At 44.4% G+C, this 11,277-nt stretch overlaps 1 protein-coding gene across 1 annotated transcript in view; it reads right to left on the bottom strand.

Moving 5' to 3' along the window:
* The window catches only part of Ctsk (cathepsin K), an 11,535-nt gene extending 1,973 nt beyond the window's left edge, over window positions 1-9,562 (bottom strand). The window contains exons 1-7 of the mRNA XM_021157997.2: window positions 8,554-9,562; window positions 6,935-7,055; window positions 6,390-6,512; window positions 6,153-6,308; window positions 4,873-5,091; window positions 960-1,125; window positions 669-774 (exon numbers count right to left, since the gene is read on the bottom strand). Coding sequence (XP_021013656.1) covers window positions 669-774; window positions 960-1,125; window positions 4,873-5,091; window positions 6,153-6,308; window positions 6,390-6,512; window positions 6,935-7,054 — 890 coding nt within the window. The 5' untranslated portion in view covers window position 7,055; window positions 8,554-9,562. The remainder of the gene's footprint in view (window positions 1-668; window positions 775-959; window positions 1,126-4,872; window positions 5,092-6,152; window positions 6,309-6,389; window positions 6,513-6,934; window positions 7,056-8,553) is intronic.
* Window positions 9,563-11,277: the final 1,715 nt, after the last annotated feature.

The following is an 11,277-nucleotide window of genomic DNA, read 5'->3' as shown; positions in this document are numbered from 1 at the left end:
GAGGCAGAGGCAGAGGCAGAGGCAGAGGCAGAGGCAGAGGCAGAGGCAGAGGCAGAGGCAGAGGCAGAGGCAGAGGCAGAGGCAGAGGCAGAGGCAGGCAGATCTCTGAGTTTGAGGCCAGCCTAGTCTACAGAGTGAGTTCCAGGACAGCCAGGGCTACACAGAGAGACCCTGTCTTAGGGGGTGGGGAGAAAGGAGGTGTATGAGGCTGAACCTGAAGGATGAATCGACTATGGGTCCATGGGAGTGGTGGGATGGTGGAAGGGTGTGACAGGTAAGATAGATGGGAAAGTTCCATATGATATGACAATGTGACTCAAATCCAGCGTATGGACAGACTGAAGCAGGAGACAGATCTGGAGAGGTGGAATAAGACAAAGGAAGAGTTATGGGCCATACTGAACTCAAGGCTAGCCTGAGCTACAGGAGAGCCTGTCTCAAAAATTCAAAACCAATCAAACAAACAAAAACATCGGGTCAAATGAGACGGCTGGGAATGAACTGGTCCGTTAAGTCTGATTGGGCTTCGAGAGACCAACACAAACATCTGCCCATCTGCTTGTGTGCTACCAAGCATCTTGCCCAACGGGCGGCTGTACAGCATACACTTTGAACACTATTGTCTACCCATTACATGTTAGTTTCATAATTGACAAGGTCAGTGTTACCTGTTTTTAATTATCCAGTGCTTGCTTCCCTTCTGGGTGCCATAGCCCACCACCAACACTGCATGGTTCACATTATCACGGTCACAATTTTCATCATAGTACACACCTACAACACAAACTGTGGATGAGGTTCTCTGAACATAGGCAGCCCATGTGATCCCTTGCCTCAGAATTTACAGCTGAGACACCAAGCACTGCAGCAGCTGCCAGACTGTGAAAACTAAGCACTCAATCATCTTGGGGCCACACCCACACCCTAGAAGAGGGGGCTCTACAGGAAGAGGAACTCACCTCTGCTGTAAAACTGGAAAGATGCCAAGCTTGCATCGATGGACACAGAGATGGGTCCTACCCGCGCCACTGCTCTCTTCAGGGCTTTCTCACTCCCCACAGGAATCTCTCTGTACCCTCTGCATTTAGCTGCCTTTGCCGTGGCGTTATACATACAACTTTCATCCTGGGAAATAATAATCAAAGGTGGATCAGAGCAGAGTCAATCAAATGGCAATGAATTGGTGAGAAATCCAACCATGTTAGAGGCAACCAACTAGTCTTTAGGTCTTACCGTTTTAGAACACTATGAAAAGAAGCCAGGTATGGGAATGTATACTTGTAATCCCAGCAATCAAGAGGCTGAGGCAGGAGGATTGCCATGAGGTCAAGACCAGCCTGAGTTACACAGTACAATCCTGTCTTAAAAACAAGAAGACCAAAAACATGTGTAAAATAAAAATAAAAATAAAAATAAAAATAAAAACCTCAAGTCATTTTCTGCTTTCTAGAATTTACAAAAACCAACTCCAGAAGGAAAAGGTTCTTTCTTTCCTTTACATGCATGTATTTATTGGTGTATCTTGTCTGTCTGTGTATGGAGGGGTGTGCACCTATGTGTGTATATGCACATAGGTGTGCATACATTTTCTTGAAGGCTAGAAAAAAGCACTGGCTCCTGGGAGCCAGAGTTCCAGGTAGCTGTGAACTGCCTATTGTGGGTACTGGGAATAGATTAAGGTTGTCTGTAAGAGAAAGCAAGGACTCTTAACCAATGAGCCAGCTCTCCAGTTCCTTGTTATTGTCATCATCTTCTTTCCTTTCTTTTTGAGACAGTATATGATGTCGTCTAAGTTGGCTCTGAACTCACACTTTGCAGGCCTCACAGTATGAGATACTGTTATATTCTTGGTGGAAATGCAACCTCCTACATACTATACCTTAAACACCGTAAGGTTGTATCTAAAAGAACACATATCTAAATACCAGCAGTACTGCCAGCAGTGGATGGGACGCTAAGGTTAAAGTGCCTTCATTTCTCAAAATCTGTTCTCTGCCACATGATTCTGGTGTTAAACTGCTCAAATCAACCAGATGTAGTGACACATCTCTGCAATGTCAGCATGATATAAGAGGATTTCAGTCTATAAACCTTGGTGCTGTATGGTTGAAAGAAAGAAAGAAAGAAAGAAAGAAAGGAAAAAAGAAAGAAAGAAAGAAAAGAAGAAAGAAGAGAAGGAAGGAAAGAAGGAAGGAAAAGAAAAGAGAGGCATGAATGAAATATACAATCTACAAATGAAATAAAGTATCTTGTGAATGGACTGAAAAGAAAATCAGGGCCTAGCATGGTGCAGACTTTGACCCCATCACTTAGAAGGGAAAGTACTGACTGCTCTTCCAGAGGTCCTGAGTTCAACTCCCAGCAACCACATGGTGGCTCACAACCATCTGCAATGGGTCCAATGCCCTCTTCTGGTGTGTCTGAAGAAAGAGATAGTGTACTCACATACATAAAATAAACTTTACAAAAAGATTCTAGTTGTTTAAATGGAGGATAAAAGTAATTTACAAAAAGCTAACAGAGGACTGAGGAACAGACCCAGTGGTGGTGGGCTTTCCTGACATTATGAGGCCCAAGGATCAACACCCAACATAACCGTAAGGAAAGACAGACAACTGACCCAATGGAGCACCTAATTATTTACAACCCTTGAATCTACATTAATGGATACACATGGGACTCTACTGCTAGACTCTCGGGGGGGTAGAAGGTCTGATGAGTATTGCATCTCAATCATTAAAATCCCGAACTAGGTCACAAAAATTTAAATCCAAAACTAGGTCACAAGAGTCTCCCAGTGCTTCCCAAAACTCTAGGCATGTGACAGGTCATAAGAGTCTGACTTGACCAACCACACCCTAAACTCCATTTACTTCCATAAACACATGTGAGGAATTAGGAAATGAGGGACTCTGGAGCACAAAGGATATTACCACAAATATAGACTCAGTTCCTAGCTGGATTCCTGGCACAGACCTCAGGATTTCTAGACCCCAGCATCTCAATGTACCACCTGAGAAGAGAGAGCCCAGATCCACATTTGAACTGTTTTAACTGGGAGAACACACTGGGCAAAGACATCAGGATGCCCCATAGTGGCTTCAAATCCAAGAACACTCCCCAGCAACTTCTGTGAGATGAGACAACCCCCACTCCCAGACAGTGTGAGCAGTAGTCTACTGGATCTCTGTGCGTCCAGGGCAGTCTGGACTATAATATCACCACACACCACACAAACACACACACACACATACACACACCAAGACATAAAACTATTTTTCAATAAACAGGCTGGTGTAATGCTGGATAAATCACAGGAGCTGGATGGAAGGGCCCCTCTGACATCATAAGGATTTGCTCTTGCTGAGGACCTAGGTTTGGTTCCCAGCACCCACATGGTATCTGTAACAACAGTTCCAGGGAATCCAATGTCCTTCTCACCTCTAGGGGCACCAGGAACACACATGATATATGTACATATATAGGCGCAAAAACCTCATATACATAAAAAAAACTTCTAAAAAGATATAAGCTGTCATTTGTTAAGTGACTAATTATTGGTTCTTTGGTATATACTTTTCTCAGATATATCCTTAAATTGCTGAGTAGGAAATATATTTAATAACGTCAGTAAATCAACAGGCAACAGATTAGACTCTATATAAAGGGTCTCTCCTTCTTTACTTTTTATTTTGGATCTTGGTGTTTTGTCCCATCCTCTACTCAGAGAGGGACTCATGTAGGTCAGGCTGGGTCCGTTCAGATTCACCAGGTATTTAGGATGATCTTGAACTCCTAATCCTCCTGCCTCCACCTCCCATGTGCTGGAAATACAGGCATGCGCACTGGGCCACTCATTATCAGTTTAGAAGAAGTACAAATGACCAGGGAAACATCGTGGTGAAGATGTGACCGTGGGTCAGGGGCTTTCTTATATTCTGCAGTAGGAGCATGATTTCTGGCAACGGTTTGGTATTATATAGTAATGTGAAGATAAGCTTCCACACCCAGGTGACTATGTTCCAAAGTAATGTTCCCGAGCTCCCAGGTTACACGGGTGCATGAGTGGAAAGGCTGCAGGAGATAAGCGAGGGACTGGCGAGATGGCTTAGTTGGTAAAACTTCAGCTAAATATGCCTAATAACTAAAATGTGATCCTCAGGACCTACGGAAGGAGAGAATCCACAAAATTTTCTCCGTACTTTGCATGCTATGGCACAAGCCCACCAGGACATGCACACAGATACAACATATACAGATATACACAAGAATACATTTTATAAAATCTTGGTTTTGCTACATACAGCAGTATGAATTTGAGTATGCTGTGACATTTCCATAAATATCAAGGAACAGTTGACCTTTTAAGAAAACAAACTGAGAACATATTTTAACTCATAGTTGTCTATATTTTTATCACTGGAACTTGCAGTTCCTCTTTCAAAGGTCCATATTCCAAGGAATTCTACTACTCGTCAGTCCCAACTGCATTAAAAACGGCATGGGGCTGAAGAGATGGCTCAATGTTTCCCATGATTATGAGAATCTTGGCCTTCTATGGCAAATAATTCTATTAGGAAAACAGGATAGCCATGTCTGGAACCCAGGCCTGTTGGAAGTTTGAGGTAGGAAGAATTCAGGGTTGTCTTCAGCTACATAGTATATTAAAGGACAACATGGGCTATATGAGATCTTGTCTCAAAAAAAAGGGTGGCCAGCCTAGGATACCTAGTTGATCAGTTTGGGGTACAGAGTAAGATATTGTCTCAAAATTAAAAGGAAAAACATGGAAGGGAGCAGGGTATGTTAACAGAAAACAAAACCATGCCCGGGGAAGAAGCAGCCCAGGGCTACATACTATGGTGGTCTCACCTGCCCCACATATGGGTAAGCATCTTCAGAGTCAATGCCTCCATTCTGCTGCACGTATTGGAAGGCAGTGGTCATATAGCCGCCTCCACAGCCGTAATTCTCAGTCACACAGTCCACAAGATTCTGGGGACTCAGAGCTAAGAGTTTACCAGTTTTCTTCTTGAGTTGGCCCTCCAGGGCACCGGCAGAGCTGAAAGCCCAACAGGAACCACACTGGCCCTGAGAAACAGAGAAACTGTCAGCCATCACTCTTCACAGAGGGTGGGTCTTTCTGCCAGCCTGAGAAAACTCCACCCACAAACACTCAACCACAAAGACTGTCTTTGTTGTGAAGCCCTGCTATTGTCCCCATTGATGACAACTGTGACCACTGTCTCCTTTAACTGAAGTCAAGTACAGTGGGGACTTTATAGCTCTGGCGACAGTTCTCCTGAATTCTAACCCTGACTTTGCATACTAGAAACATGAGCTGTGCCTCAGTCTCCTTTAAAGTGAGAATAAGTTGGGCTTGCTGGAACATACATGTAACTCCATCACTTGAGTGGTGGAGGCAACAGGACCAGAGGCCAAAAGGTCAATCTCGGCCATAGACTGAGCTGGACGCCAGCCTGGGCAAGAGACCTTGTCTCAAAAGAACAAGAAAGTGAGTGATCCTAGAGTTGATGAATTCCTGTGAGCACTGAGAGATCTCATTCACACGGAATCATAGACACTACTTATGCACAGCAATCTCTCAGAAAGTGTCAGCTACTACTAGGATTTACTTTCCTGATTGCAGAATTTTCTCTTCCTGAGATTTTCTAATTTTTAAGAATGAGGATTTCTTGAGGATCAAGGCAGCACCTTAGATCTTGAATCTTCAGCCCACAGCTTAGTGTAAAAATTTTAAAGTAGAAAAATTCCTAAATATACAAAATAGGTAATGAATTAAGTAACAATATGCTATATTCTTTTTTCTTTCTTTTTTTTTTTTTTTTTTGGTTTTTTGAGGCAGGGTTTCTCTGTGTAGCCCTGGCTGTCCTGGCACTCACTTTGTAGACCAGGGTGGCCTCGAACNCCTGGCTGTCCTGGCACTCACTTTGTAGACCAGGGTGGCCTCGAACTCAGAAATCCGCCTGCCTCTGCCTCCCGAGTGCTGGGATTAAAGGCATGTGCCACCATGCCCGGCTTATGCTATATTCTTGTAGCATGAGATATACCACAGTTCAGGTCAGATTACCACAGATGCGCGTGCACACAAACACACACACACACGCACATGCACATACTACAGAAGGCACCTGGTTCTTCACTGGAGTAACGTATCCTTTCTTTCGATAGTCGATGGAGTCTGGGACCCTGCCTTCCCACTCTGGGGTATAGAGAGTGTCATTATTGTAGGATCGAGAGGGAGGTATTCTGAGTCCAGTCATCTTCTGAACCACTTCTTCACTGGTCTGAGACAAGGAAGGATGCCAAGCATTAGCGGGGACCAGGGTAAAGACAATGGGCGGGCCTGGATCTGAGAGGTAACTCACCATGTCTCCCAAGTGGTTCATGGCCAGTTCATATGTATGGACACCAAGAGAGGCCTCAAGGTTATGGGCGGAGATTTGCTTCAGGTTTTTCTCCCAAATTAAACGCCGAGATATTTCATCCACCTAGACAGGATAGCCAGTAAATTTGTAGACTGAGTGGTTATATAGGTAGTTTTAGAAGAAAACACAACATAAACAGAAAACACAGTCTAACTGGGGAACCATAGACTCTTAAGAGCACACACACAAATCTTATGCAAAGGTCTAGAGAGACCATAGAATAATGGCATTACTATGAGAAGTGTTCCCTAAAAGAGCCTTCCCCACATACACCCCATACAGCCCCATCTATGGTACTGGGTATTGAACTCAGTGCCTTGTACATGCTAGACCAGCCATCCGTTCCTGAGCTACCCCTCCAGCTAATACAGACAGAAGGACTGACGCACAGAGGGGAAAGCTAGCTGCAGAGTTAGAGAATGGGGACTGCTTCCTTGGGGATCTAGATGCCCGCCTGTGTGCTCCCCGTGCAGGCCCCTGGGCACCTTGCTGTTATACTGCTTCTGGTAGGTCTTCTTCCATAGCTCCCACTGGGTGTCCAGCATTTCCTCCGGGTACAGCGCAAAGCTCACCATGGGTAGCAGCAGAAACTTGAACACCCACATCCTGGCGGAAGGAATAATTGGGGGAGATTTCCACTGGCAGAAATTCATAGGTTGGCTTTGGATGCTCAAATGGCAGCAGACAGGTTATCAGGAAAGTGGCTTTTAACCTTTTAAGAGCCTTGAAAATAAATTTTCTACCAGAAAAATAGTACACACACACACACACACACACACACACACACACACACACACACCAATCCTAAGGGATTCATAAACGCAAAAGAACACCACATACACACACAGATTTTCTGCCATTTTAGAGACATGGTCTTTTTATGTAAGTCTTTGCTGGCCTTGAGCTCACTATGTTGACCAAGAGGGCCTTGAATTTAAAGATCTACCCCCTCTACCCTGTGCCAGGACTAAAGGTGTGAGCCATGCCCAAGAATCCCTTCATTTGACTATGAGACAGGCACACTTGGCTGTATGTGGAAAACAAGGAATTGCAGGTGATTCTCACAGGAGGCGCCGGATCCTCTGACTTCAATCATTGTAACTCCCGTGTGTTCCACCAACACTACACACACTTTAGGCAACCACAGTGGGTAGAAGTAACTGGGAAAGGCAGGGAAGTAACTGGGAAAGGCAGGGCAGCTCTTATGCCACACACNCCCCCGCGGCCCCCCCCCCCTGTATAAGCACAGTGAACGTGGTTACAGAGCCAGAGTTCTAGCTACAGTACGCTTCAGGCTTTGTGCATAGTATTCTTCCTTGCCTACACCAGATCTTGCCAGGAGAGGACAGGACCATTTTGATGGTATTTACGTTCACTGTATCTTCATTTGCCTTATCCACTTTTTTCTTTCCACCTCCTCTCCTTTAGGCAGGAAACAGCTCTAATCATAACCAGATGTCACTGGGTAAGTAGCTGTTCTTTTCTCTTTTCTTTTTTCCAAACAGCGACGTGGCTGCTTTACAGGGTGTAAGCCTCAGACACGTATGGAGGTAGAGGATGGAAGGACAGTATTCCGTAATGACCTAAGTTCACAGCTCACAGCTTTCCAGCATCTGCTCTGGCTCCACTAATTTCTTGTGTTGGCTTAATTGCAAGTTCTTAAGTTTAAAAACCATTTCCCACCAGCAGCACATCATATGACTTGTGCAACACTGACGACATTTCATCTGCTCTTTGCAAAGCAACAGACTACCCAGCAGAGCACCAGTAGCCAGGGTGACAGGCTTGCGGGTGGCTGTGAATTCTTCTTCCCCAGGAGTCGGTTAACTCTTGTTAAACAGAACCCAGAAAGAGCCCACTCTTGACACAGGCTTACAGAATCCTCTTCCTCTGATTATACCAACAGCCACATATTCGTTCACACATAAAATCCTAAAGATTTCCAGACACATTTTATTAGCTAGAAAATAAATTAAGGATTATGTTGTTATTCAGGGAACTTAAAATTATTTGATCCCCAATTCATTATATCCTTTCTCTTCTTAAAATAAGGTTAATTGGTAGGAACAAGACGCTAAAAGATCCAGAAGTTAAAAAATGTTACCTGCTGTTGAGAATCTGTTGTCTAGGCTCCTTTCAGACAGGAAGTGTGGCTACTGTGAACGGAAGACTAAGAGTGCTAGATTTATTCGGTAAGGATTGCGGAAGTCGACTCCAGCAGTGGCTGGAAAATCTGGATAAGGGAGGGAGTCAGGGATAGGATGAAAAGGGGGAGGGGTTAGGGAGGAAGGATACATTTTGCACAATGTGTGCATACAGTATCATATGCCAGTGTGGATAGCTGCTAAGTGTTTAGTTTCATCTGACTGACTTTGGGGGGGGGGGAGCAAAAATAAGATAGCACAATATTCAAATTGAGACTTTGGTGGGAGATTTAAGAACACAGCCCTAGTTGTCTCCATTCTTCCTCAAAATGTCTGACTGGCAATTTCCATCTTTTCAACTCATCTGGTTCCGACCCACCTGCTCACTCTGCACCGTTTCCAACGTTGTGTCAGATCCTCTTCTGAGATGATGGGGGTGGAGTGAGGGAGAGGGGAGGCAAGGCTAGAAATGTAAGGCTCTAATTTAAACATTTAAAACCGTTTTGTGACTGTTTGCTATTAACTGCTTCTGGGCAGGGAGTTTTTCTAACCCATTATGGCTGCACAGCGAGGGAGGAGCTGCCCACAAAGTCCAGGTGAGATGGCTCAAAAGTGGCCAGAAAGTCACATGTGTGAGACAGTGCAGTAATCCCAGCTATTCAGGAGGCTAAAGCAAAGCCATCGCTGGCTATGGGCACACCTCCGTCCCCGCAGGGGTGGATGGTTCTCTGTGAGGACAATGCTACAACAGTCTACAGAGTGAGTCCAAAGTCAGCCAGGGCCATACCGTGAGACATCTCTAAGTAAGAGCGTACTTACAAGGTCAACCTAGTCTAGGCAATTCAGTGAGATGCTGTCTAAAAATGACAACGGCTGGGGCACCATGCACAGTGAGCTGGTCTCTCTCCCATCAACCATTAAGAAATGCCCTACAGGGCCAGAGAGATGGCTCAGCAGTTAAAAGCACTGTTCTTCCAGAGGTCCTGAGTTCAATTCCCAGCAACCACATGGTGGCTCACAACCATCTGCAATGGGTCCAATGCCCTCTTCTGGTGTGTCTGAAGAAAGAGATAGTGTACTCACATACATAAAATAAACTTTACAAAAAGATTCTAGTTGTTTAAATGGAGGATAAAAGTAATTTACAAAAAGCTAACAGAGGACTGAGGAACAGACCCAGTGGTGGTGGGCTTTCCTGACATTATGAGGCCCAAGGATCAACACCCAACGTAACTGTAAGGAAAGAAAGACAACTGACCCAATGGAGCACCTAATTATTTACAACCCTTGAATCTACATTAATGGATACACATGGGACTCTACTGCTAGACTCTCGGGGGGGTAGAAGGTCTGATGAGTATTGCATCTCAATCATTAAAATCCCGAACTAGGTCACAAAAATTTAAATCCAAAACTAGGTCACAAGAGTCTCCCAGTGCTTCCCAAAACTCTAGGCATGTGACAGGTCATAAGAGTCTGACTTGACCAACCACACCCTAAACTCCATTTACTTCCATAAACACATGTGAGGAATTAGGAAATGAGGGACTCTGGAGCACAAAGGATATTACCACAAATATAGACTCAGTTCCTAGCTGGATTCCTGGCACAGACCTCAGGATCTCAATGTACCACCTGAGAAGAGAGAGCCCAGATCCACATTTGAACTGTATAAAGCTCACAATCCCTTTATCTCCTTTTAACTGGGAGAACACACTGGGGAAAGACATCAGGATGCCCCATAGTGGCTTCAAACCCAAGAACACTCCCCAGCAGCTTCTGTGAGATGAGACAACCCCCACGCCCAGACAGTGTGAGCAGTAGTCTACTGACTACTCCTGATGTGTCAGGATCAGCTGGGTACACGAGAACAGGATGCTAAGTGGCCAGGGCCCTGTGAGCTCTGAGTCCTGAAACGAAGACTCAACTACGCTCTGTGGCTGTGTGTGTTGAGCTCACTTATGAATGCTTAGTTGTGCATGTCTGTAATGGGGTCAGGGAGCCGCAATCAATAATATCACACAACACAACACACTTTATAAAAGAAAAAATACTTTGTTTTAAAATCTTTGCTACATGTCATTATTTTTGCCACTGTTAAGGCTTAGCACAGATGGGCAACAAGAAAAAACAATCAAAAATAAAACTGTGAAGGAAAAGCAGAGCAAGCCCCTCAGAGAAGCTTCTCCCGCCCTCCCCTTCTTCAAAAGGCCTGTAGTAACTGTACATTATAGTTCAGATCACAGTTAAAAACAAGTCAGTTATTAAAAAACAAGTATTTCATTGGAAACCCAACTTTTTGGTTCAGTAAAATGTGATATAAATATATATGTATACTGTATGTGTGCACGTAGAATAAAAAAATAGCCTCCTTTTCCACTCTATTGCCTGGCACCAGACTGGAGACAAACAGAGGGAAACTTAGTAACATTCCCTCAGCCTCTCCATGAGCCTCTCTTTACCTGGGCTCCTCATGATCCATCAATACACATAATAGATCTTTTCCATATTAACTTAATCTTTGACAGGAGCCAGTTTAAAAAAAAAAAAAAAAAAAGGCTGTTGATCTAGGAGACTCCCCTGAGGACGGTAAAGGGTGAGAGCAGTAACCTGCATCTGCATTTCTATGGCTATAGTTATCAAGTGACCCTGTTGGGATTTAAGTCCACCTAACAGACTTATGC

This window comes from Mus caroli, chromosome 3 (assembly GCF_900094665.2).
Source record: "Mus caroli chromosome 3, CAROLI_EIJ_v1.1, whole genome shotgun sequence".
NCBI classification, from domain to species: Eukaryota; Metazoa; Chordata; class Mammalia; order Rodentia; family Muridae; genus Mus; species Mus caroli.
Note: the sequence above shows the minus strand (reverse complement) of the source record. Positions and strands in the feature narration are given on the sequence as shown.